At 44.4% G+C, this 27,931-nt stretch overlaps 1 protein-coding gene and 1 pseudogene across 3 annotated transcripts; both read left to right on the top strand.

The window, feature by feature from the left end:
• The first annotated feature begins 75 nt into the window (after window positions 1–75).
• GCN2 (protein kinase family protein) lies at window positions 76–26,369 on the top strand. 2 transcript variants are annotated; one of them, XM_048702121.2, is made up of 30 exons: window positions 76–551; window positions 1,261–1,332; window positions 1,431–1,490; window positions 1,564–1,669; window positions 2,570–2,674; window positions 3,550–3,987; window positions 4,535–4,666; window positions 4,768–4,854; window positions 4,953–5,039; window positions 5,149–5,245; window positions 5,784–5,901; window positions 15,769–15,823; window positions 15,925–16,091; window positions 16,738–16,925; window positions 17,366–17,514; window positions 17,670–17,919; window positions 18,504–18,762; window positions 18,894–18,990; window positions 19,740–19,820; window positions 19,953–20,009; window positions 20,200–20,331; window positions 20,409–20,495; window positions 20,715–20,823; window positions 20,905–21,041; window positions 21,641–21,745; window positions 24,293–24,381; window positions 24,479–24,581; window positions 24,656–24,778; window positions 25,583–25,802; window positions 25,891–26,369. In XM_048702121.2, exons 1-29 carry the CDS (start codon window positions 433–435, stop codon window positions 25,691–25,693), a joined length of 3,720 nt encoding a protein of 1,239 aa, XP_048558078.2. In that variant the 5' UTR covers window positions 76–432; the 3' UTR covers window positions 25,694–25,802; window positions 25,891–26,369. The 2 variants fall into 2 exon arrangements, with proteins under 2 accessions (XP_048558078.2, XP_048558077.2); XM_048702120.2 differs by having other exon boundaries at window positions 3,520–3,987.
• Window positions 7,771–9,302, top strand: LOC147985969 (uncharacterized; annotated as a pseudogene). Its single transcript, XR_015616963.1, has 2 exons — window positions 7,771–8,855; window positions 9,182–9,302. The product of XR_015616963.1 is annotated as an uncharacterized LOC147985969 (transcript).
• Window positions 26,370–27,931: the final 1,562 nt, after the last annotated feature.

The following is a 27,931-nucleotide window of genomic DNA, read 5'->3' as shown; positions in this document are numbered from 1 at the left end:
CCCCCCAGCGAAGGTTCGCTGAATAACATTGTCGTTAACGAAAAGGATGGATCCCACTCATCTGTCTGCTGACGCAGAGAGAGGGGGAGAGAAGGAGGCGGCGGTGTGGAGGAGACACTGGGTGGCGGCTAGAGCTGGGGAAGGAAACGCTCATCCGAACCGAAGTTGGTCACAAGGTCTCGCCGCCTCTGCGCTGACTGGATCGAGATAACAGTCTGGACCCCGGTCACGACGCACGCAGCCCCTTCCACTCCATTCCACGTCAAAACCTCCTCCCGGACTCGAGTCAGAGAAACCCCAGCACACAGATCCCCTCCCTCACCCGGAACATCCAATCCGATCATCCCCGTCTCCCCACGGGACCAAATCGCCGCCGCCGCACCCCCTCTGGTCCGGCGCTGCCTCCGACGCGGCCGCGCGCGCTCCGCTCCGATGGGGCATAGCGCGAGGAAGAAGAAGAAGAAGGGCGGCGCCGGGCGCAAGGCGGCCAAGGACCACGCCGCGCAGCTCGAGGGCGACCAGACCGCGCTCACGGACGAGCTCACGGCGCTGTAAGGCCCCATTGCACCAGCCCCAACCCCACCGATTTCGTGCTGCGCCCCTGTTCGGTTTTTCAAGTTCTCAGCAATCTGCGAACCCAGTGTTGTTCAGCTGTCTCTGCTTGAATACTAGTTCGATAGCATTTGTTACACATATCGAGTTAACCCCCGGTTGTATCCCCTAAGAGATGCTGGAGGTAGCATCACCTTTTGGTTTTGGAACTGGATTGCTGTACTGACAGTCACAGATGGTTTTTACTCTCTGATGATGTTACACTGTCTAATATGTCAGTGTTTTGGAGACTACAAAGCTTGGGTTCCTGTAGAATATTTGCTCGTTGTATATGTTTATCTTCCAAGTAGATTGTAAAGTATGGTTTTATTGCTCTGTTCCTGATAACTCCATGGTGGGTGGTCCTGAGTCTGTAGCTGCCTAATATTTTGTCTATTGCCAGCTATGTTTGTTATGGCGTACTTTTGGTACTTGTTCTAGCCTTTTTGTTCTCTGGTTGCTTTGTGATCGTTAAGTTTGAATTATGGAATGTGGAGTACGTATTATCCAACTGTTCGATACAGAATTTCAGGGTGGACTGAATACTGACAAGTTATAATTGACTCACTCTGCAAACTGTCAACCAGGGCACTAAAATAATTTAGTCTCCCTGATTCTTATGTGTTTTGGTTATCTGATCTTAATGCCACCTTTTGGTATATCAATCAGGGCTGCAATTTTTCTCGAGGACTTCAAAATAACTTCACAATCACCTCACACCCGATTTAGCATATGTATCAGGTATTGTCTTATGTGAACCCAAACATACTTCTAAATGTATCACTAATTCACTATGTATTTGACCATCTAAAGTTTCTACATCAATGAATAACATACAGGCCTTACTCTGATGGCATGGGCTTTGGAGATTTAAATGTTTCGGCTATTCTTGACGTAATGTAAGTCTTTTTGTTTAAGAGATGTTTCGTGTGTTTTGCACTTGATGACATCCATCTTTTGATTACAATACAGTTGCTTTGCTGGTTACCCCCACAAGTGCCCAAAGTTGCGAATCATACCTGAGAAAAACTTGTGTAAAGAAGATGCTGATCGGCTACTTTCCCTTCTTTCTGACCAGGTATTTTGACTCCATCTGACTTTATTACCTATCACTTTTGGTTGAATCCTTTGACAGAGGACTGTTGAGTGCCCACGCATTGCAACAGATCAAAATATATCATGACCAATTTAAAAGTCGGAATTAGTTTTACAGCGAGGACCAGCTCAGGAGATAAGGTCTCATTAAAAGAAAGATGGATAGGGTATGCTTATAGTTTGCTTAGGATTTTTGGTGGAGGTGATTTATGTGGTGTGCTCATTCCTTGTGTGGTTTCTTAGCTGAAGGTGGACAAACAGACCACTCATCACCAATTGTCCCTTTAACTTCTGGGGGCGACAACTTAACTTGATGCGGTACAATTGACACATGACTCAACGGCAACTAAATAACACAGCTAATCGAGCACACACTTACTAGCGGTATGAGCTGTGACAGTAAAAAAATAGAGACCGTAACAGCGCCATGACCCTTAACAGTAATTAAGTATAAGAAGCCTCATTCAAGTTTTGTGGCTTTATGGGCTTAAGCTTGTATGGTTATTCGGTTTGCCTCTAAATATCATTTTCATTGAACCATTGATAGTCCTGGAACTTCGGTACTGCAAAATAATAAGAGAGCGCAGGCTTTGCATGAGCATCCTGTTGTTAGATGCTTGTGTTCAAACGGTAAAGCAGTTTATGTGCGTTCCTGGCAAGTACTAGAGTAGCATCCGAAAGCTGAGTACCTTAGTAAGTTAGTAGTATCCCAGTCAAGAAAACCACTTTAATCTAGTTGCAAAGATAAAATTTCTGTCTCACTATTTTCTTATTAAGCCCAAGTTTTTCTAATCAGACAACGATGCGAAATGTGATAATTGCTTTTCCTTGGTACGTGCATATACTAAGCATCTTCGACTCGTCTGTTGGTGTTTGTTTTCAGGCAAACATTTATTCCCGAGAAGGGCGTGTTATGATTTTTGATTTGGTAGAGGCTGCTCAAGAATTCCTGTCAGCAATTGCTCCAGCTACTGATTCAACGACTACTGTAAGTCGGTTTCATGGCATTCATTATAATACATAACATTGAGTTTGACATCCTTTTCATTGTTCTTGTATGCGGTGCATTGTCTATTTTTCATTATGACATTAATTTGCTTTCATATAAGATGATCAAGATTGCCCCTTAAAAAAAGATAATCAAGATTCACCCGTTTCCTGACCATTTGTGTTGACCTAAATTTCCATTGATATCTTCTCTTCTCATGCTCCTTGCGTGCTTGAGAAAGTAGACCAGTTGGCTTTTCTTGTTTAGTTCGGTCAGGTTTGCTGAAGTTGCATTTAGCTTGGGATTATAGGTTATCTATCACCTTCACTGGTTGATGCTATACTACAAATTTTTGATATGCTACCCTTCTGCTTTTGACTCATTTGGTCAGCTAATTTCATCATGGTTACTTCACATGTTACTTGGTAATCAGTGCGCCATGTTTTATGATTTATATTGTGAGAACTTGTGGAAATGCTCTATTTCACATTTTGTGTAATCTTGAACTCATGCAAATAGTCTTTTTTTAGAACATGCAAACCACTGCATGTGTGTATAGTAGATAGAAAGAAATGAGGTCTTAGAGACTGTTCAAGCCATAGCAGAAAAAGGACCACCAGACATACTCATGCAATAATAACTCTGTTAAGGTACTTGATTAGTACAGTTTAAATATATAATCTATTGCCTCTGCTACACATTGCTATCTGGAATAACTGATCCTAGGATTTCATGTATGGGATTACTTGTTTTTCCACTTCATCAGTGGATAACTTTATTTTGTTTATTTATCGAGCTTTAGGATAAGAAACATATCTTAGGAGGCTTATTATCCTATATTGCAGGCTCCTCACTTAGGTTCAAATACAATACAGGAAGCAACTGACGCAGATGTGAAAGCTAGCCTTGATGGCGGTCCTTACCCTGGAATCTTTTACATCTATAACTCATTCGATTTGTATAATCAGCTATATGATGATAATAGTTGGCAAAGGCAAGGTTTCGATCCTACAACTGATAATGCCAAGAAAAATATTGGATCTCAAGTCAATTCAAATGTTAGAAGCAAGAGGAAAACAGTCAATGAGAAATCCCGTTTTTCAGCTGATAAGGTCAACGCTGCAAAAAGTTCATCTCAGGATAATGGTGAACAGCAGCATGCCATGAAGCATGGTGTTGTACGAGAGGTAGTTCCAAGTTTACCTGTTGTTGCAGAGGAAACTGATAATGACAGCAAAACTTTGTCCACAAGCAACGGAGGAGGTATGGCAGATACTCCAGAGAGGAGTTTCAGCAGTGTACATGAATCCGAGGTGATAAAACAGAACTTCTATAGGTTCTCGGTGCTTCACAGTTTTCCTTTTAATACATTATGACATATGGTTCACATATTCACAAAGAAAAGGAGTTGTTTATTTGAAGGACAGTCTGATTCGTGGAATGCTGTTCTGGAGAAAGAAAACTGTATAATAATGCGAGATTTTTAGGGAACTCTTTATGATCTAAGCTGTACATGAACATTCAAATTTTCTTTCATCCTACTTCTTTTCATGGCTTTGAATTATGTGTTATAATGTTTTGTTCTACTTATTTATGCTTTTCTGTTTGGTAAATTGATAGCACTAGCTTACATTTTCCATCAGGTGTCAATTTTTATTCCTAAAAAACAAATGTTTATTTGATGGTTTGCCTTTTTGGGGTGAAAACTAGATGGTTTGCTAGAAACTTCTGCAGTGCTGCTCCTACTTTATTACCTGTACTACCTTTCTGCTTACTTTTGAATGATCACATCTACACTGATATACTGAAATGAGTCATCCAGCATGCTGAATCTGACGACATATTTGTTAATCCTCGTAGGACTCTGACCTTGCAGATGAAGGTTGGAATGATGAAGATTCTGCCCCAGACTCTGGCTCTTCAAATGCACCATCTCATGTTTCAGACATGTATGATGATGCTTCGCAAAATAAGAGAAGGGATTTAATTCTGGTATTAGTTTCGCATACATATTTGTTCCAGTGTGATTTTCTCACCCCGTTTTGAGCAGGATTTTCTCCTTGAGTAATGACCATGTTTGGTACCCTCATTAGGTACACTTGCTTCGGTTAGCCTGTGCATCAAAGGATTCTCTTTCAGCTGCTTTGCCAGTAATATCATCGGAGTTATGCAACATAGGGGTGTGTCAATCTAGTATAATAATTTATGTTTCCTTGTCGATTCCTCTTGATCACATTTCCCAGTTAGATGATTTACATGTTATTTTTCTGTTAACCAGGTTCTTTCTGAATGGGCTAAGCAATTAATTTCTGAATCTCCTGCTGTTTTTGGGGAAACTTTTGATCATGTTTTTGGGCAACAAATGGTATGCCACGCCTGATACTGTTCTGCTAACTCATGATTTACTTCTACCAATACTGCTGTGGTGTTGAGCGTTTCTAATTGCTATTTGGCTTTCTGATGACATCAAACAGATATCTTCAGAGTGCTCTCTATTTTGGAGGGCTGACAATTCATCGTCTAGGCCAAACTCCCGTTATTTGAATGATTTCGAAGAGCTCCGTTCACTTGGTGAGTGCCTTGCTTCCGCTTGATACTGTTCTGCGTACTATGAATGGACCAATCATTTACCACACTCTTGGATAATTTGGATGTTGGATACGCACCAATTACTGTGTTCTGTACTATGCAATAAGGTTCTACTACATAATACTTTTTAAAAAGTTTTAAACATGATTTAGACCAAAAGGTAAGGAATTCATTGGAAGTTCTGACACTTACCGAGCTTGCTTATTATAGGCCTTAGGTCTTGGTTTCAGGTGCTTAATCTGCTCAACGTTTCACACTAAATGACTAACATGAGTGGTGCTGGCTTGTTCTGTATTCACTTTTTCATTTGGTATGGTAAGTAAGACAGTTATGCTAAGATAGTTGATAGTTGTATAAGTTATGGATTGATGCTGTCTTATGTCCCCAAATGTTACTCACTATAGAGTGGATTAGTATGTATTAAATGTATGCACCTTATCATTCATTTTGTTGGGACGCGCTAACAAAATGAATATATTTTCATGGATTGGCATAACTCCTAAGAAATCATTTGTGACAGGTCAGGGGGGCTTTGGCCGTGTGGCATTGTGTAAAAACAAGCTCGATGGACGCCAATATGCTGTAAAGAAGATACGCCTCAAGGATAGAAGTCCTCAAGTGAATGAAAAGATTCTGAGGTTTGAATGCCCCTGATCTTGTTCTTTTAGTTGAGATGTGCTGTCTCTCTATCCTTTTCATGTACACATTTGCAAATTTACTTGCTAAATGGTGCATCTTTATTGCACCCAAGCACACCTGCTCCTGGAAAGAATAGTGACCATTTGCACTAAAAGGCATCAAATGTTGGTTTGTATTCTTGCACAAAAAATAGACAAGGGATGAAGGGAGGGGTTAATTGTTATCAATTATATGTGTATCCAATTTGACTATTTTTGTGCAGGGCAAACGTACATTTGTCATTTTTTCTATGCAAAAGTTTGCAAGTGCACATAATATTCCCACATGTACATATATGATTTTTTGTGGGTTATTTCGAAATGCATTTCTTTTCTTGCCTGAGAGCAATTATCGGTTGTTAACCAATGTTGATGAGTTAGGCAAAAAAACTTGACAATTTCACTGTTTCCTTGAGATAAACTATTGGAAGGATGACACCGAGTAGAAACATGCTCTAAAACTTGTTTGGTAATAGTATATACTATATAGCCCTACACTCCCAAGTCCATATAGCTCTATATGTTTTCATTTCACTTATGTTGATAATTGGTCACTAGCAAAGTAACCATTATGTTTAAGGTACTAATCTAACTCCAGCATTGTCATTCCCTATCTATGAGTTGCTATAACTGTGTGAATTTAATAAATACCCTACTTCACTTGTTACTCCCTTTGATCCCAAATGTAAGTTGTTTTTGGACATGATCATGGCCTCTAAGGTGACACTTTGACCATCAGTTTCTATGAAATTTGTTGCTTCATATAGTAAAATAACTGTGCATTGTGAGAATATGTTTGAGGATGGATTTGGTAATTTCATCTTGGCAACGTTTCTATTTATTTTTATATTCACGGTCGAAGTAATAAATGTTGGCACAGATTAGAATGACCTGTGTTTCGATTTTCAAGAGGATTTATACTTGATCCTCTTAGGCCTCCTTTGGTTTGTAGGATTTTTGTAGGAATTCTATAGGATAGGATTTGCAAAGGAAAAATTCCTTTGAAGCCCTTTGGTTTGTAGGAATGGATTCCTATTCCTATGTAGGATAGGAATCAATCCTTCACGTTTTGGAGGGAAAAGAACATTAGTGTTGAACCGGTATGGGCCCTAGCCCATCAAGATCTGTCTCTTGGGCCCAAGCCCATGAGGTGCTGACCTAGAAGAGGAGCCCCTCTTCCCTTGTCCCGTGTGAGCCGCCACATCTGAGACACACACTCACGCAGGAAACAAGACAGGAAGCGAGGCTGCTGTCTGAAGGTACCCATCTCCCGATTCAACATGGCATCGAGCCAGGCGACGACGGTGGCGGCGTAGTCCCTCGCTGGAGAGGCGGCGGTGGGGCCCAGCGGGGTCAGGCGAGAAAGGAGGCTGCGTGCGTGCGCGAGGCAGCGGGTCTGCTGTGGTGCGTGCGGCGGCGGCGCGGCTGGGCTCGAGGAGCTGCGACGCGGCCGGGAAGGTGCTGCTTCCTCTTGTCCTGCTTCGCGTCCCTGGGGTGGCTAGCTGCGAAGGGGGCGGCCGAGGAGGGCTGCTGCGGGCTGTGCAGGCGGCTGCAGCAAGAAGAGGAGGAGGAAGAAGGCGGCGGCGGATTTGGGCTGTGTGCGAGTCAGGCTGCGGCGGGGAGCTGCTGCTGTTGGTGCTGCGGCAGAGGAAGAGGTGCAGCCTGCTGGACTGCTCGTTCTGGAACAGGAAGAGCCTGGGCTGGACCGCTTGTGTGCTTTACAGAGATTTTTTTTCTCTGTGGACTTGTTGTTGTGGTGGTGGTGGTGCTGCTTGGGAAAGAAGACTCTCTGAGGCTGAGTTTTGCTGTTGCTGCTTATCCCGTCAAACGATGGCTGAACCAACTGGTCTTGCCGAGGCTTTGGAGAAGCTCGCTAAGATCCTCGTGGAATCCAACTCTGGGGCCATCGTTCCTCGACAGGAAGTGGCTCAAAAGCTTGAAATGTCGCCCCTGGACATGAAGCTAGAGGGGGCAACAAATTATTTGAGCTGGTCCAGGAGGGCTTTGTGGGCTGTGGAGCAGAAGGAGCTTGATGGATATTTGTTGGGCACCGTTGTAGAACCAGGGGACAAGAGTAGTGCAGAAGGCAAGAGGTGGAAGGTCATCCACTCTGTACTTATGGTGTGGTTGTTGAACTCTGTGGTGCCCTCCATTGGACGCTCTGTGGAGGGGCTATCCTCATCTGCTGAGATATGGAAGATTCTGTCCACTCAATACTCTGGCAAGGGCAATGTCATGCTCATTGCTCAGATTGAGGACAAGATTAGGTTGCTGCGCTAAGATGATGGCATGTCAGTGATGACATACGTGGCAGAACTGCAGGCTCTGTGGGCTGACCAGGATAACTGTGATCCCCTGGAACTCTATGACGCGGCTTCAATCGAGTCAGGGCATAAGTGGATGGCACGCAGGCGTGTGCTGAAATTTTTGGCTGGCCTCAAAGGTTGCTTTGATGGCAGGAAGGCTTCCCTGTTGCACCAACCTAGTCCGCCTACCATTCCCGAGGCTATTGCAGCGATGACTCAAGAGGAGGTGCGCCTATCCATTGAGCATGCAGACGTGAAAGGTTGTGCCAGCTTCGACATTTGCAGTCACTGAGCGCATGGAGTGGGGAGATCCCACCAAATGTCATATCTGTGGGGAGGTAGGTCACTGGAAGAGAGAATGTCCAACTCGTGGCAGAGGCAGGGGATATAACAGAGGGGGAACAAGCAGAGGTAGAAGTGCTAGAGGCAGAGGTGGATACTCAGAGACCTCATGGGGCCAGGCTTCTAGAGGCAGAGGTGGCTACTCAGGACACTCAGGGGGTCAGAGGGCTCACATGGCCGTTGCAGGAGACACTGGGACGTCCAAAGGCAAAGATGTAGATGATGTTGTCTATGGAGACTTTGCTCACTGGGCCTCCACTGATGAAGGTAATCCGGAAAGAGCATCTCTTGCTATTAATGAGAGTGCTCCAGAGCGGGTTCTTGACTCTGGAGCATCTAAGCATGTTGCTAGTAACTCCTGTGTGTTCGAGTCTTACACTAAGCATCCTCCCTCTCACACGGGCACTATACAAACGGCTGATGGCACAAAACAACCAGTCATAGGGGTTGGTACAGTGAAGTGTACTCCGACCATTTCCCTATCATCAGTTTTACATGTGCCAGCCTTTCCTGTCAATTTGGCCTCTTTCAGTGCACTCATTGATCAAATGGACTGTCGTGTGATCCTTGACAAGTTCGGTTGCTTGATTTAGGTGCGACAGACGAGCCAGACGGTTGGGACTGGCACCAGGCGTAGGGGGCTCTGGTACATGGACCAGGAGGTGCAGCCGGACTTGGTGTGTGCTGCGACCATGGAGGATAAGGAGAAGCAGGCGATGATCCATCACTGTAGGATGGGGCATGTATCTTCTCATAAGATGGGTAGAATATTTCCGGATGTTATGTGTGGAATAGGCAAAGGCAAGCTGACATGTGATGCTTGTGAATATGCAAAACACACACGGGCCTCATATGTGAGTAAGGGGCTCAGGAGCATATCTCTTTTTATGCTTATTCATTCGGATGTATGGACTAGCCCAGTGGTGTCAATGAATGGGAAGAAGTATTTTGCTACCTTTATTGACTGCTATTCTCGCATGACTTGGATTTACTTGATGCGTCACAAGGATGAGGTGTTTAGCTGTTTTCAGAACTTCCATGCTCTTGTAAAGAACCAGTTTCAGGTACAGGTCAAGGTGCTCAGGACGGACAATGGAACGGAGTATGTGAACAACATTTTTGGGGCTTTCATGGCTGACCATGGGATTCTTCATCAAACTTCATGTCCGGACACCCCCCCTCAGAATGGAGTGGCCGAACGGAAGAATCGTCATGTTCTTGAGGTTGCTCGGTCATTGATGTTTACCATGAATGTGCCTAAGTTCTTGTGGGATGATGCAGTTATGACAGCCACATACTTGATCAACCGGACACCATCCAGGATACTTGGCATGAAATCTCCGTCTGAGTTGCTCGTTAGAGATAATAAGTTTGTTATTCCGCCAAAGTTGTTTGGCAGTACCTACTTTGTTCGTGATCACCGACCATCTGTTGGCAAGCTTGATCCTCGGGCAGTGAAGTGTGTCTTTCTGGGATACTTGTCTAGTCAGCAGGGGTATAAATGTTGGTGTCCCTCTGAAAAACGCAGGTTTGTAAGTATGGACGTTACGTTCAGGGAGTCTGAGCCATTCTATGGTGAGCCGACTGATCTCAGTCTGCTGTTTGCAGAGCTTGACCACCTACACCCTGTGCATGATGGTCAAGAGGGGGAGAAGGATGTGTCTCATACTCACGGAGATTCTGTGGACATTAACGCTGATAATGATGTGCAGGCTCAGGTTCAAATAGTGGGTACAATTCCGGTTAGTACCATCACTGATGATGATGTGCAGGCTCATGTCGAGCCAACTGTCGATACACTTAAGATTGGTGCTCTCTAGGTTCCTGTTCGGGATCGATGGCAGACGAATACCCTGGTGTACTCGCGACGGCAACCACAAGTGCAGGGGGAGCAGCAAGGCAGGGAGGCAAGAGTGCAGGGGGAGCAGCAAGGCAGGGAGGCAAGAGTGCAGGGGGAGCAGCAAGGCAGTGAGGCAAGAGTGCAGGGGGAGCAGCAAGGTAGTGAGGCAAGAGTGCAGGGGGAGCAGCAAGGCAGTGAGGCAAGCTCATCTAACACAGTGGAGCTGCCCATTGCATTGCGAAAACCTACACGTGAAGCGGCAAGGAAGGGTGAGGTAGCAAGGAAGGCTCTGCCAAAGGATGATGCTTGTGATGACCTTGATATTGGCAATTTTGTGTCTTACAAGGCTTTGTCACCTTCATATAAGGCGTTTGTTGCCTCTCTGCAAACTGTGTCTATCCCTAAGGATTGGAAGGCTGCAAAGCAAGATCCGAAGTGGCGTGAATCGATGATAGAGGAGTTAGAAGCATTGAAAAAAACAAGACATGGGTGCTAACCACATTGCCGGCAGGAAAGAAAGCAGTGAGTTGTAAGTGGATTTTTACTGTGAAGCAGAATCCTGAGGGCAAGGTGGAACGGTATAAGGCTAGATTGGTCGCCAGAGGATATAGTCAAACTTATGGAATTGACTATGATGAGACATTTGCTCCAGTTGCAAAGATGAACACAGTACATGTATTGGTCTCGTGTGCTGCAAACTTTGGGTGGAAATTGCACCAGTTAGATGTCAAGAATGCCTTCTTACATGGTGACTTGAAAGAAGAGGTATACATGGAAGATACCGCCAGGTTTTGGCACAGAACAGACTACGGGGAAGGTATGCAGGCTGAAGAAATCCTTGTATGGCCTGAAGCAATCGCCGAGGGCATGTTTTGATAGGTTCAGACGAGCTGTTTGGAATATGGGGTATGGCCAATGTAATGGTGATCACACGGTGTTTTATAGACACACTGATAAGAAGATCACCATTGTTGCAGTGTATGTTGATGATATCATCATCACCGGAGATGATGAGGAGGAAATAAAGAGAGTGAAGGGGTGTCTGAGCAAGGAGTTTGAGGTAAAAGACTTGGGAAATCTGAAGTACTTCCTTGGCATAGAAGTGGCTCGGACAGAGAAGGGAATATCTTTGTGCCAACGAAAATACACCTTGGATCTTTTGAGTGACATGGGCATGATGGGATGTCATGTAGCCCCTACTCTGATTGAACAAAATCATCAAGTAACAGCACAATCAGGTGAGCTAGTGAATAAGGAAGATTATCAGAAGCTGGTTGGGAGGTTATTATACTTGTGTCATACCAGGCCTGACATTACGTATGCCGTGGGGGTGGTGAGCAGATACATGCATGAACCAAGGAGTGGGCATCTTAATATTGTTCACAGAATCCTGAGATACTTGAAGGGGACTCCGGGTAAAGGGTTGTGGTTTGCGAAGAGTGGACATCTTGAGGTGGATGGCTATAGTGACTCTGATTGGGCTAGCTGTCAAGATGATAGACGATCAACTTCAGGCTACTGTGTGTTTGTGGGAGGAAATTTGGTGTCATGGAGAAGCAAGAAACAAACTGTTGTGTCTAGATCAACAACAGAAGCTGAATATGGAGCATTATCTCAAGGGTTGTGTGATATGCTCTGGGTGAAGCACCTACTATGCGAGTTGAAACTTTTGAGGAAGGGACCCTTAAGGGTGTGGTGTGACAATCAGTCAGCTATAGCCATTGCTAATAACCCAGATCAACATGATAGGACGAAGCATGTGGAAATTGATCGCTTCTTCATTAAAGAGAAACTTGATGCTAGGATCATCAGCCTTACTCATGTCAGCTCTGGGCAGCAGTTTGCAGATTGCTTGACAAAGGGGCTGGGAACAAAGGACTGTAACTTGGCGTATGACAAGATGGGGATGATAGATATCTACCACCCATCTTGAGGGGGAGTGTTGAACCGGTATGGGCCCTAGCCCATCAAGATCTGTCTCTTGGGCCCAAGCCCATGAGAGGTGCTGACCTAGAAGAGGAGCCCCTCTTCCCTTGTCCTGTGTGAGCCGCCACATCTGAGACACACACTCACGCAGGAAACAAGACAGGAAGCGAGGCTGCTGTCTGAAGGTACCCATCTCCCGATTCAATAATTAGCCTAGACTCAATGGAAAAAATCCTATCCTATGCACCAAATGGCATCTCTTTCTCTATAGGAATTGACATGCATGTCATCTCACTTCCTATGATTTTCCTATTCCTATAAAATTCCTATCCTATGAACCAAAGAAGGCCTTAGGTAGCTGGAACGTAGGGTCCTTGAAGGTAAGTTACAGGAGTTAGTTGATACAGCAGTGAGGAGAGGTGTTGATATCCTATGCGTCCAAGAAACCAAAAGGAAGGGACAAAAGGCGAAGGAGGTGGAGGATACCGGCTTCAAGCTATGGCACACGGGAACAAGTACAAACAAAAATGGAGTAGGCATCTTGATAAAAAAAGCCTCAAGTATGGAGTGTTGGACGTCGAGAGGCAAGGGGACCGGATTATCCTAGTCAAGCTGGTCGTTGGGGACTTAGTTCTCAGTCCTATCAGGGTGTATGCCCCACAAGTAGGCCACAATGAGAGCACCAAGAGAGAGTTCTGGGAAGGCTGGAGGAGATGGTTAGAATGTAACTATTGGCGAGAAGCTCTTCATAAGAGACCTCAATTGCCACGTGGTTACATCTAACACAGGTTTTGAAAGGGTGCATGGGGGCTTTGGTTATGTCAGTAGGAATCAAGGAGAGGATGTCTTAAGCTTTGCTTCAGCCTACGACATGATCGTAGCTAATACCAGGGACAGAGCTGCCTTGTAAAGCACTGGGGTCAATTGACCCCAATGAAAGTAGCAGATCCTTCACTAACTTAGTACTAATCACTATACATTTATAGAAGATGATCCCACTGTAATAAACATGACCCCATTAAACTTTTTTTCTAGCTTCATCCTTGGCTAATACCCTCTTTAGAAGAGAGTCCCATCTAGTGGCTTTTAGTAGTGGTCAACACTCTAGCTTGATTGATTTAGTCCTCAAGAAGAGAAGACAAGCGTGCTTGCCTAGATTGAAGGTCATACCTGAGAGAGTGTTGTCCCTCAACATAAGCTTGTGGTGGCTGACTTCCGTTTTGGGCTCGTGTCCATCGGGATAAGGGCACCAAAATGCTAGAACGAAGTGGCGGAAGCTCAAGGGGGAGGCAGCTCAGGCTATCAAGGACCCTGGGGAGGAAGGAGGTGATGCAAACAATATGTGGATGAAGATGGCAACTTGCATTCGGGAGGTGGCTTCAGTGGGCTTTGGGGTGACTAGAAGTAGAAGCAAACCTAAAGATACCCGGTGGTGGACCGATGATGTCCAAAAGGCTATTAAGGAGAAGAAAGATTGTTGCAGACGCCTAGTGCAGACATCATAGAGAAGTACAAGGTGGCAAAGAAGAGCGCAAAGCGAGCTGTGAGTGGAGCAAGGGGTCGGGTGTATGAGGACCTCTACTAGCGTTTAAACACGAAGGAAGGCGAAAGGGACATCTATAAGATGGCCAAGATCCGACAGAGGAAGGTGAGGGATGTCAACCAAGTCAAATGCATCAAGAACGGAGCAGATCGGCTTTTGGTGAAGGACGAGGAGATCAAGCATAGATGGCAAGAGTACTTCGACAAATTGTTCAATGGAGAGAAGAGCTCTACCATTGAGTTGTATGACCCCTTTGATGGTATCAACAGACGTTTTGTGCGATGAGTCTAGGAGTTTGAGGTCAGGGAAGTTTTAAAAAGGATGAATGGAAGCAAGCTATGGGCCTTGATTGTATCCCCATTGAGGTGTGGAAAGGCCTTGGAGGCATAGCGATAGTATGGTTAACCAAGCTTTTCAACCTCATTTTTGGGTCAAACAAGATGCCCTAAGAATGGAGGCGGAGTATATTAGTACCAATCTTCAAGAACAAGGGGATGTTCAAAGTTGTACTAATTACCATGGATTTAAGCTGATGAGCCATACAAAAGCTATGGGAGAGAGTCATTGAGCACCGCTTAAGAAGAATGACAAGCGGGACAAAAAATCAGTTTGGTTTCATGCGTGGGAGGTCGACCATGGAAGTCATTTTACTAGTACGACAACTTACGAAGAGATACATGAAGCAAAAGAAGAACCTGCATGTGGTGTTCATTGACTTGGAGAAGGCCTACGCTAAGATACCATGACATGTCATGTGGTGGCCTTGGAGAAACACAAAGTACATTACCTTCATCATGGACATGTACGATAATGTTGTGACAAGTGTTCGAACAAGTGATGGCGAGACTGATTACTTTCCAATTAATGTAGGACTTCACAAAGGGTCAACTTTGAGCCCTTATCCTTTTACTTTGGTGATGGATGAGGTCACAAGGGATATACAAGGAGATATTCTGTGGTGTATGCTATTTGCTGACGATGTGGTGGTGCTAGTCGACGATACTCAGATGGGGGTTAATAGAAAGTTAGAGTTGTGGAGATGTACTTTGGAATCAAATGGTTTTAGGCTTAGTAGAACTAAAACTGAGTACATGAGGCGTGGCTTCAGTAGTACTCGGCATGAGAAGGAGGCTAGCCTTGATGGGCTGGTGGTACCTCACAAGGACAACTTTTGATATTTGGGGTCAATGATGCAGAAGGATGGTGATATCGATGAAGGAGGTGGCATCAAATCAAAGCTTGATGGATGAAGTGACGCCAAACTTCTGGCATGTTCTGTGATGTTCTATAGGACGACATTCAACCTGCGATGTTGTATGGCTGTATGGCGCAGACTGACGGCCAACTAAAAGGCGACATGTCCCAATTGTGCATGTTGAGATGGATATGTGTCCAGACAAGAAAATATCGGATTCAGAATGATGATATACGTGATAGAGTTGGGGTAACACCGATTGAAGAGAAGCTTGTCCAACATTGTCTGAGATGGTTTGGGCATATACAACGCAGGCCTCCAGAAGCGCCAGTCCATAGTAGACGGGATGAACGTGTTGATAATATCAAGAGAGGTTGGGTAGACCAAACTTGACATGGGAGGAGTCCGTTAAGAGAGATTTGAAGGATTGGAATATCACCAAAGAACAAGCCATGGACAGGGGTGCGTGGGACTTGCCTTTTGAGATCTTATGGGTTTCAGTTCTAGCCAACCCCACCTTGTTTGCGACTAGAAGATGTTTCGATTTTCAGAGGGATTTATACTTGGTATACTTGTAGTTCAATAAGTCTTCTTTGCTTATTTATTGACAGTTTTTTCCGCATTTCTGCTCTCTCTTGTTTGATGTATGTAATTGATATTTTGACGAGGTATTCAGAGAAGTTGCCACACTTTCACGATTGCAGCATCAGCATGTTGTTCGTTACTACCAGGTGAATATTTTATACATAAGTTTTTTTTTCCATTGAAGTTATTATTATGTTCAAGTTTAGGAGATCATACAATTATATCTCACCTGTCTTTGTGATACTAGGCATGGGTTGAAACTGAATATGGTCAACATAATGTTGTGAACACTGGGGGGTCACGCACTGCTGAGAGCTCTATGTACAGTTTCGACGAGATCAGCTTGTCAGATTCAGGTGCTGGAAATAAGCAGGAATGCACATACTTGTACATCCAAATGGAGTATTGTCCTAGGTATGTTCATTACGCAATTAGTGCACTAGGGAAGTTTTATTGGAACACAGGGTCTAGAGCTGGTCTTGCTTTATTATGGTGAAACTACGTTAGTGTACAACAATTGAAAGAAACCAGAGAAACATCGGAGGAGTAACAATGCTGCATCTCTCGACTCTCAGTACCTGGAACTTCAAATAACTTTCACTACGTAAAGCTATGCTACTGTTATCTCTAAAGAAATGAGTGACATTTATACGAGGAGTCGATGTCCTATATGCACCAGACCTAGTCATAGTCTGAATTTTGTTTGAGGAGCTCAGGCAGGCAGTCTTTTCATGGTTGGGCAGTGCTAAAGTTCACCTGTAAGCTTGATTGCTGACCAGACAGTTTTTGGTGTAGTTGTTTTACCTTACACATCCACTTTACGAATAATAGAAGCTAATTATTTCAGAATAAACAGAGTAGACTTACAATAATAAAAGGGCTAATTGTAAACTTCTAAGCTGGGTCATGGGCACGATCTTTGGCCTGAGAATTCAGATGTGGGACTGTGACTACCCAATCATTCTATTTCTTATTTTGGTCATTTAGTGACACATAATGTTACCTATGCTATTGATAATGGTTTCTCTTTACCTAACTTTGTTTTGTGTGTTGTTTTCAGAACCCTGCGACAGGACTTTGAGACATATAGTTCATCTTTCAATGTCGACCATGCATGGCACCTATTTCGACAAATCGTGGAAGGCCTAGCACATGTTCATAGTCAAGGCATCATACACCGGGACTTGACACCTAGCAACATATTTTTTGATGTGCGCAACGACATCAAAATTGGAGATTTTGGTCTTGGTAGGTGAACTTTCCTAGTTATATCCGGAACTGACATTTCTTTGCAGTCGGTTGGATTTATATTTTCATTCTAAATGGTATGTACTGGTTAAGCAACAAATCATGTGGTTTCATAGATATAGTTATTGGCAATATTTTATTTCTTCCCGGAGTTGTGATGTTGATTGGTTGGATACTGTCATCTTGACATGAAGTGTTAACATGACGTACAAAGTTACCACTTCAGTTTTTTCTCTCCAGTATATTGACATTTGAATGTTAAATGAACCCACAAAATAGTTCAGATGTAAATTGTCATGAATATCTTGGCGGAATTTTGGGGGTTTGACATCCTGAATTGCAGATATTTTCTATTTAGTTAATTACCCTGTTTTATGTGAAGTGTAACTCTAGGTGATTGAGGAAAGTTTGAACTGACACCATTTTAATCATTTTTTCAGCCAAATTTCTAAAGCTGGAGCAGCTGGATCATGACCAATATATTCCTACTGAAGGAATGGGTGTTTCAATGGATGGAACAGGTCAAGTAGGCACCTATTTTTATACTGCACCAGAGGTAGAACAGAAGTGGCCACAGATAAACGAAAAGGTCAGAATAGAGTTCTATTTTTTCATTTAAAAAAAAAGAACAAATAGATATATCTTTGTTGAGAATTAGTTAGAGTATTTCTTATGATAATAGCAACTTAATACCAGTTGTAGTATTTTCTAAACTTCTTGGGTTTTTATCTTGGTTATTTTCAGGTTGACATGTACAGTGCGGGTGTTATATTCTTTGAGCTTTGGCATCCATTTTCAACAGCAATGGAAAGACATCTTGTTCTCACTGATCTTAAACAGAAAGGCGAGTCTCCAGTATCATGGTCAACACAATATCCTGGTCAATCAAATCTATTAAAACGCTTACTATGTCCAAGCCCGTCCGAACGTCCATCTGCGATTGAGCTTTTGCAAAATGACTTGCCTCCTCGGATGGAGGACGAGTGGTTAAACGGTAAGTTTTGACTTTTCTGCATTAACATCAGGTCGTACCATTTGAAGAACAGATCATTAGGCGATGTTTAATTGATGACTGCTAATTCTTTTAATTGATGAATTTTAAGTTTCTTCTATTTTGTGTGGCCCCTCTGCACAAAAACAGGGGGGGGGGGTCATTTCTCTGTTTTATGCCTTTATGTGCTCATGTCTGTGCTTTATACTTTGTTTTCTCGAACACGTACTAGACTGCTTTTGTATTAAGAAGAGCACCAAAGCGGTGCTAAATTTATAATTGGTGACAACAACAAAAAACAAAATAAAACTTTACATGGGCAATTGTGCTGCACAAATATAGACTGTGCTTTGTACTTTGTTGATTTTTGACTGCAATTGTGCTCCTCCAACAATAGACTGTTTGTCTGCTCTATGGTGCTCGCTTTGTGTGCTCTGTAATTTAATAAATTGGTGGATATTATTATCATCATGGGCCTTTCAGGCAACTTGTTTCAGCCTTTTCCTTGTATATGGATATTGAATATATTTGAAGTGGCAGTTCAATCTTTTTTACTTATTATGTCTGCCTTTGTCCACTTGATGCAGATGTACTTAGAATGATACAGACACCTGAAGACACTTACGTTTATGATCGAGTTATATCTACAATATTTAATGAAGATCGACTGGTCGCCAAAATGCAATGTCAGCATGAAAGCAGTAAAAAAACCACTTATAAAAATGATAACAGTGAACTCTTGGATTCCATTATTGAGGTTAGCAAAGAGGTTTTTAAGCGACATTGTGCTAAAAGGTTCCAGATATCACCCTTGCATACATTGGATGGAAAATTTACTGAAAATAGGTGTGTTTGAATTCTAGTCTGCTTACCTTATGAATATTTAATGTGTGAAGAAGACAAACTAGTGATTGTTCCATCACAACTACTCTTTGCTGACATTTATATTATTATTTTTATTATTTGCAAATTTGTAGTGGAAAGACAGTGAAGATCCTAACACAAGGAGGAGAGATGCTAGAACTTTGCTATGAGCTGCGAACACCATTTGTTATGAACGTTGCTGCTAACCAGGTCTATAACAAGTGTCACACTTGTTTTTTTGTGGCCCTTATCTAATTGTGTGACTGTATGCCTTGATTGTCTTTACATCTTATTTGCTCCCAACTTTCAGATCTATTTCTTCTATTTCCTATTTCCTTTAGAAATAGGGCGATTGCTGTGTAGGGGAATTGATCTGGAAATCGGGGTTGGGATGCAGTGATCAGGGAACTTGGGCACAAACTTGATCAGGGTAACTGTTGTCATGAGAATCGATCAGAAATAGAAATCGAGATGATACCGAGAAAAGATAAAAAACAATCTGTCTGAGTTAGAGAGCAGGAGTTGTGTGCGGTGGGAAGAAAACCTAGGGCTCTGATACCATGTGAGGAAGTATGCAAATGTGCAACTTATATTTCCATAAGGCCATAGGCCGATAGCAGCTTTATTTCCATAAGGCCATTTTTTTTGCGGGGGATTTCCATAAGGCCATTGGCTGATAGCAAATTGTATTTCCATAAGGCCATAGGCAGAAAACCCCGTATACAGTGGAGATACTACACAGCTAATTCATGGAAAGCATATACAACTCTTAACAGATTCTAGAATGGAAATGTTTCTAATGAATGGTAGTAAACCATTTGTTCCAGACTAGTGTAGTAAATTTGAATGTGCGTCTTGTGTAATGATTTCACTCATTCATTTTAAGAGTTGTAAGAGATTGCCAGTGAGTACAATGATGTATAGCTAACAGCGAATACTTTTACACAATTCACTTGCAGTTATCATCATGTAAGCGTTATGAAATATCATGGGTTCACAGAAGAGCAGTTGGCCATTCAACTCCTTATCGTTTTCTTCAGGTAATGTTCTATTTATATAATTATTATTTACTGTCAAGCTGGATTATAGCCATATCTTTCTTTGTCTACTGTTTCACTGTCATGAAATCATTTCCAGATTCCTTCTCTAAGATTATGTTCATGCCTTTTTAGGGTGATTTTGACATCATTGGAGGTTCTTCACCAATAACACATGCCGAAGTTATCAAGGTAATACATTTTCATGTGGTATCATTTGCCTTGTTTCTGTGACTGCATTTTGCGGTGATCTTATATTCTTTAGATTATGTTTCATTTGCAACAATGCATTTCGAAGTAGGCATTTATCTTAGAAATTTTTTTTAATGTTGAAGATGTACTTTTGTATCGTGACATAAACAATTACTCCATGCAACCATAGGTAGCTTTGGACCTTGTGAGACGTTTTTACAATTCTAAGGCAATAGTTATTCGGCTGAATCATAGCAAACTCGCTGAAGCAGTTTGTTCCTGGGCAGGAGTTCCTCAGGAACGAAGACAGAATGTTGCTGAGGTATGCTATTTTGCCTTAACAGTTTCTGTAATTTGCGGAATCATTTTAGCTGATACTTATCCTTTCCTGTTGTTCAGTTTCTATCTTCTACTCTTGTTCAATATTGCCCAAATAAGGCGGATCGTAAGTCACAGTGGAGTTTGATTCGAGGGCAACTATTACAGGTATAACCTGCTTCCACGAGTAGGAAGTGTGAAGTTTGTTTATAATTCACACGCTTCATTAAATGTGTCACAAGTTATCTTATGTGTTTCATTGTGTTTTGTGAATTGAATATACTGGTTATTTCTGCGAGTCTTGTAGTTACACACCTGAACATCATAAAAGAGACATTTTGTGGCAAATAATTTTCAGTGTTTAGGCTAATTTATTGAATCAACCAGGATCTTCGTCTTTCTGAAGAAGTTGTTGAGAAGCTGCATAAAGCAGATCAGCGGTTTTGTGGATCTGCAGATCTAGTACTTGCTAGATTAAGAGGGACCCTTTTCTATGGTACTGGCTATTACATTTCTTAACATAGCTCCTTACACTAGGAATTTCTATGATGGCATCATTGTGTGTTTCCTGTTGTAGATAAATCTGCTTGCAAGGCTCTTGATGATCTCTCCACTTTCCTCAAATGTTTGAGGGTATGGTCAGTTGAAGAACATATTGCTATTGATGTACTTATGCCTCCTTCAGACTATTACTACACGGATCTGTTTTTTCAGGTGATGAACTGTATCTTTATATCTTCTCTTTTCTGGAATTCTAAAGCATTGGTGAACAGTCCGATTGTATCTTTGGAGAGAATTATTTTTCAGTTCTCATGATATGCAGTAGTATCACCAAAGAGCTAGCTATGGACAGGGGTACGTGGAAGCTTGCTATCCATGTGCCAGAGCCATGAGTTGGTTGCAAGATCTTATGGGTTTCACCTCTAGCCTACCCCAACTTGTTTGGGACTAAAGGCTTTGTTGTTGTTGTTGTTGCATGATATGCAGTATAGGCTGTACATCATTCTCGTCTTATATTTACCATAATGTAATGAGAATATGGTAATGGGAATAAATAGTACTGTATTTTTCTTCTCAATCTCAACTTGTGTTAAGTTCAGTCACATAGTTTAAAACATGATTTGTTAATATGCGCAAAGCATACGTTACTGCTTGATGACTTATTAGTCATCAATATGGCAATAAAAAGTACTGTATTATTCTTAATCCCAACATTTGTTAAGTTCAAAGTCACATGGTTTAAAAGATGATATGTTATATGTGCACTTAATGTTTGATGATATAATATCTCAGTTAACCATGCTTTATCACAGATCTACTCAAAAGAAGGTAGTCCTGCGTCGAGTTCCCATGAAAAGCTGCTTGCTGTTGGCGGGCGATATGATGTGTTGATGGAAAATGCTTGGGATAAGACACATGTAAGTTGTTCTTGATGCTACTGTATGCTTGAGGGGAACTTAAAAGAATTAATGGAACTGTTTGCAGTAACAAGTAACTACATATAGATGGCACGGAATCCTTAGAGCAACTCCAAAGGGCCGACCCATTTCGTCCGCATGTGTCCGTTTGGGTCGGCGCTGACAAAAGTGGCGGCCCAACGCGCCGACCTAAACCCAAATCACGTGCGCGTCGCTTCCGCGCCAACGCATTTGCGGCCCAAATTTGCGCCCCAAATGCGTCGGCGCGGACGTCGAACGGACGCTTCGCGCGCCTTCTCGCTGTCCGCCGCGTCCCCACATGGCGGCCGTCCAACTACCCACTGCCCACGCAGTCCTTTTTTAAGCCGACCGTGCGGCGGGGCCGTCCTCATCCAAACTCGCCGTCCACATCTGCCATCCTTTGCTCCCTCGTCGCCGGCAAGCCCTAGCCACCACAACCACATCGAGATGGGCCTCTTCTCTGGCGCCAGCGGCAGCAAGGCCAAGGGCAAGTCCCCGCCACCCCTTTCCACCCGCCTCCGTCGGCGCCAGCGCCTCGCCGGCAGAGGCAACGCGTGAATGTGCCAGTGCACCAGGCGGAGTGGCACTGGCAGCACCGGCAGCCTCTGCCGTATCCCGACGTGACGCTGCCGCACGACTGGCATCTGGATCCAGATAGGATCCCAGTGCCGGCGGCGCCGCGGTCGGCTCGTGCTCACGCGGAGGAGGTGCGGCGTCGGCGGGCGCTGCTGACGCCGGAGCAGCGCCGCGACCCCGCCTACGCAACCGACTCGCCCAACTGGGCGAGGTGGTTCGCCTTCGAGCACGAGGAGGCGAGGCGATGGGGCGTGTGCGAGGTTGACCGGAGGTCGCCGCCACCGGCGCTCGTCGTCCGCGAGGAGGACCAGGCGGCGGAGGACGCCTACCAGGCGGCCGTCTGCCGGGAGAGCGAGGAGGACGAGCGGCGCAGGGCGGAGGCGGCGAAGGCGGAAGAGGAGGCTCGGTACGAGGCGTTAATGGCGCATGCCCTTGCCCTCTCCGCGGCGGGCGACAGTGTGGTGCCGCCGGTGGCCCCGCCGTCCCCCATCAAGCCGGAGCCGGAGTGGGAGCCGTCCCCCATCGAGCGCTACTCCTGGATGGGAGTAGTGCGCGAGTGGGTACGCGCGCCGCTGGTCTGGATGGGAGCGACGCCGGCGCAGGAGCAGGCGTACCTCGAGCACTGGCGCAAGATCAGGGTGGCCGAGGAGTGCCGCGACGGCGAGTACCTCGAGATGCTCGAGCGCGACCTCGAGGAGGAGCAGCGCAAGGCCGAGGAGGCGCGCCAGGCCGCGGCTGCACAGGCGGCCGCACACCCCCCGCGCCGGCACTGCCTGCGCCGGCACTGCCCGACATGACGGCGCTCTGGAACACGGCGTTCGCCTGGGCCGGGCCGGCGCCAACGCTCATCGACCTCACGGACCCCGAGGACGACGACGACGACGCCTAGGGCAGCGCGTCGCCTCGTAGTTTAGGCTGTTTTTATTTTTTTTAAATGCAAATGTGGACGCGTGGACTCTCGCCGGCCTTCGTGGCCGGCTTTAATGTTTAATTAATGCTGTTTCTCTTTTTTAATATGCATGCGTTCATTTTTTTTGTGCCGTCAAAATGGGTTCAGGCCAGCGTTGGGCGCACGCGCCGACCCAAATGCGGAAGCGGACATCATGTCCGTCTGGCCGACCCAAACGGACAAAAAGCGGACGAGATCGCCGTCCGTATGGGTCGGCCCGTTGGAGTTGCTCTTAAGGACATCTTAAATCTTCCAAACCCCTTTTATTCAATACTCGCCCATCGAAGTGGATTTGCTAGGGAATGGGTGTACATAACAGAAGGGTGCTTTACCACTGCACCGGCTGTTCTATTGTGCAGCTCTTTCACCAGCAATGTGATGGGAGGTGTACATAACTCTATTTCTTCCTTTAGCACTGATGTCCGGAAATACTTGTCCAAGGAATGGATGTATCTAGATGTATTTTAGTTCTAGATACATCCATTTGTATCCATTTCTACGACAAGTATTTCCGGAAGGAGGGAGTATATACCTTGACAGGGAGGCTTCTGGCCTGTGCTTCAGAAAGATGCAAAGGAGATGAGTCATGAGATGGAACTTTTGTGGCATTAGAACTGAAGGAGTGACTAGGGGGGTATAGAAACTTTTCACTGGCACCAGATGGGAAATGGGGAGAAGTGCAAAATGTGGCAGGAAAAGTAGGTCTAGAAACTTTTCTCAATTTTCTGTACCGTAGCCATCCCCTAGATACGCCGTTTGTTTTGATAGGAAGCTGCTCAAGCCGTATGATAAATGACATTTTGATCTCATCTGCTTAGAAACTCACTCTGCATTCTTCGATCATGACCTTTAGACATTCAAGTGCTGGTGATTCCTCGGAACGAGAAAACAAAGGAGTTATATAATTGTTGTTACCACAATATTTTCCCCTGTGAATGCTTATCATGCGATCAAAATGAAAGACTGCCAAGTGATTAACTTGTATTTGATAACCTGCACAGAAAACCAAACCCCCGGGTGCTGTTGGTGTGAGCATTGCACTTGAGAAATTCCTTCCTAATAATCCTTCATCTGACGTTGGGTTGCCAAGGTTACACAACTGATCATCTATCTTTTCTGCATTTCACATCCCCCTTTAATGGGTCACTGAGATTTCTTTAGACGCACTAATATTTTTTGGACATCAGGATTGAAAATAGCATCAGTGTACTTGTATGTTCAAAGGGTGGCGGCGGACTCTTAAACGAGCGCATGGAACTTGTTGCAGAACTTTGGGAAGCTAACATAAAGGTGAATTCTACACAAGCCTTGCAGATTATATATATTATATTTTCAGTCAGTGCTGATAGATTTACTATTATTAGGCCCAGTTTGTTCCTCAGGAAGACCCAAGTCTTCAAGAACAATATGAGTACGCCAGTGATCATGACATCAAATGCCTTGTGTTTATCACTGAAGCAGGTCTTTCGCAAACAGATCTTGTGAAGGTAAATATGTTGAGGTTATATTACCTTATTGTGTTTTTACACTGTTAAGAAGTGGTATTTTATCATTGTCACAAAATAAAAAGAGCCTGTGACATGAATACCAGAATGATGTGCACTGATTTGCATTTGGACCATCTGCTTCTATTGTGAGTACAAATCTTAAGTTTTACGGGTTTTTTTAACCTAGTTTTACAGGTTCTTGACAGTACCTTCTTGCTGGGAAGACTTCTTGAGTGTCTTGTACGAATAATTTCAACATATTTTAAAAACATTGGATTTTGTTTCTTTATTTTGGATAATCATTGAGTAACTAGTTCCATCTGAAAATCTAGTACTCCCTCCGTCCGAAAAAGCTTGTCTCTCAAATGGATGTATCTAGCATTCAGATTGAACCAGTGACTCAATGATTATCCAAAATAAAGAAACAAAATCCAATGTTTTTTAAAAGATGTTCTTTTATTCTAATGTAGTACGGAGGCACACTAAAAACATCATGCAAAATACTCCCTCCGTTCCTAAACTACATACGGAGCAAAATGAGTGAATCTACACTCTAAAATATGTCTATATACATCCGTATGTAGTTTGTAGTGGAATCTCTAAAAAGACTTATATTTAGGAACGGGGGGAGTAGTGAACAATTTAGGATAGATGGAAACTTGACAGTTGATATGTCTATTTCGACGAGGAAAATTAGCAACAAGGAAAACCACAGATTGTTCTATCTGCACTTAGTGAATCACTAATGCACTTAGGATTTTTGAGATTACTAATGTTGCTATGTTTTTGTTATCTTCGGTTCAGGTTAGACATCTCGATGCAAGAAAGGAGAAAGATGTTGAAAAGGAAGAAATTGTGAAGTTCCTGTCTGAAGCAATATCTTTACAGTTCAAAAATCCTACAATCTGGAGTTGATTGGCAATCTGCTCGTTAGTGAATTTTGTTCAGGTTTGCTATTCCAAAGGATCAATCGATATCAGACTTTTTATCTACCTGTCCTGGATATAATCTTTCCTATGGTCAGGTTAGTTTCCATTATTTTCTCAAGTTCCATCTTTTTCTGCGGCTGAGCCAGTTTGTGGTTACTGATATTTTTCTCTTTGAACTTCCAGGTGAAAGCAGTGTTGCCTTTCCAAACATTTTGACCGACACCAAACGCATTCATGATGCTACAGTACAATATTGCAAGGTGACTGGTGGCTTTGTGCAATCTTGGTTGTCCCTGCATGGGCCAAGATTATTCGGTGTGTCCCCAGTTCAAGAAAAGTGATTTGATTTGATGGCCTGGTGTAATCCTGATTGTCCTAGAGCAGTATCGCAGTCGATGCAAGCTGACGGGTAGCTGTTGTACGGCAATATTGGCTGCCACCATTCTGTGGATAGCTAGATGGGGAGAGTTGCTTCTGCGATGTGACTATGGAGCTGCAATCCTGCACAACGTTCTTGTTGATAGCGGAACGGCTGTGCAACAGGCTCACCTAGTTACGCCCTTTGCAATTTTTTGGCTTCAAATTCTTACAGAAGGCAGTCTTGTGCATAGTTCAAATTGTTTACAATCATGTACAGGCCAATTTAACTTCTTTGATGCTCATAGGGAATGCCCAGTTTGCCAGTGCAGTTTTGCTACATATCAGTCAGAGTAGAGTGTATGTAACCTGTGCACGGTGCTAGAGAGCATCACTTGATTCAACTCAAGTGTTTCCGTCACTGTGCCAAGTACCAACCCGGCATGAGAGGCCGGTGTCGTGACGTTGATCTTTGCAGTTGTCACCTCCCGTTTGAGCCCTTTGTCAAACTGAACACCACATGATTAGGTAAAGCGAGCTGCTGTCCGTCCGTGCCCGTCACTGCCAGGACCATTCTATCAGTTCCTGTTCTTTATTCGCACTAGGCGAGCACTGCTCGGCTGCCCGTCGGAAACTCACGCCTTGTACTGCGCGGTGCACATGGAATGCCACCATTCGAGAAGGAATCTATCGCCCTCCTATCTCCCAAGTCTCCTCCTACACTATTAAGCTAACCCGGCATGTCCAGACGATTCTTAGCACGGGGATTAATCTACCAAATCCATGCACGCGCTTCGCGAACCACAGGTCAGTTCCGGTCTGACTGCCACCCTTTTCAATTCAGGCTACATTATACAGCGCCAAGGATGAGCTGCAATCCAGTGAAGCCAGCTGCAGTATGTGCATGTACCCGCGGAATGAGAGGGCGCCGGCCTGTCGGCGGTTCGGCACGTGCGGCCCGCACGGGCCCCCACGTGCGGCAGCGCGCACATCTGTCGCTCCGTGCGCCGTCGATGTCCGATCGGACGGCGAGATCGCGGTCGACGGTCGACGACCGAGATCCGCATCCGACGGTACAGTGGGGACTGCTTGCTCCACGCGTTTTTTTTTGGATGCCTCACGCGGTTTCGGTTGACCTGTAGTTTTCTTGACCTTTCTTTTCTCTCCGGTGCCTCTGCGGCTCCATAACTTGAATATGAAGAGGAGTGCAGACCAACTACCTGCCAAAACGCGTTTGCATGCGACTTGATGACAAGGGCCGGCCACCGTTTTCGTCGGTATATACTTTGGGAGCTCTCGCTCCTCACCTGGCATGGCCACAGGTGTCTCCAGCCCCCAAACGTAGGAGGTACTATCGGCGGCAGCATATCCCGTTCTCTTGTTTAGGAGGAACGGGCGTTCAGACAATCAGACGTGACAAGATGTTCGCTTTATATTAACACAAATGGTTCTGTATGCCAGTGCACTTAACGAGCAATATGGAAAGTGGTTTGTCCATATGTTTGCAGCATTTCTCTTCGTTTATTGGGGTATATATATGTATATTGAGTGGGTAGTACGTGCCAGCAAGTCTTTTAGTATGAAAACAGGTAGATATATGTATATTGAGTGGGTCACCGGTATTGTACCAGAACCACCGGAAGGGATCCGGAGTCCACCAGGTGGGGCCACCTGTCACGGAGGGCCCCATGGGCTGAAGTGACGTGGGAACCAGTCCCTGTTGGGCTGGTGCGCCTAGGGTTGGAAACCCTAAAGGGGTGGGGGCACCTCCACCTGGCTTGGGGGCCAAGTCACCCCTAGGCCGCCGTCCCTCCCATTAGATGCGATCTCTAGGGACCGGCGCCCTCCCAGGGCCCCTATATATAAT

This window comes from Triticum urartu, chromosome 2A, assembly GCF_056163025.1.
Source record: "Triticum urartu cultivar PI428250 chromosome 2A, HENAU_Tu73, whole genome shotgun sequence".
NCBI classification, from domain to species: domain Eukaryota; kingdom Viridiplantae; phylum Streptophyta; class Magnoliopsida; order Poales; family Poaceae; genus Triticum; species Triticum urartu.
The sequence above is the reverse complement of the archived record's forward strand: the minus strand, read 5'-3'. Positions and strand labels throughout refer to the sequence as shown.

What these genes read in the sequence shown, in the direction of transcription:
- GCN2 (XM_048702120.2), top strand. Translation starts at nt 433, where the DNA reads ATGGGGCATAGCGCGAGGAAGAAGAAGAAGAAGGGCGGCGCCGGGCGC. An exon ending in TCGGCTATTCTTGACGTAAT is followed by an intron (nt 1,491 to 1,563) that starts GTAAGTCTTTTT and finishes ATTACAATACAG; the next exon opens with TTGCTTTGCTGGTTACCCCC. An exon ending in GGCCACAGATAAACGAAAAG is followed by an intron (nt 17,515 to 17,669) that starts GTCAGAATAGAG and finishes GGTTATTTTCAG; the next exon opens with GTTGACATGTACAGTGCGGG.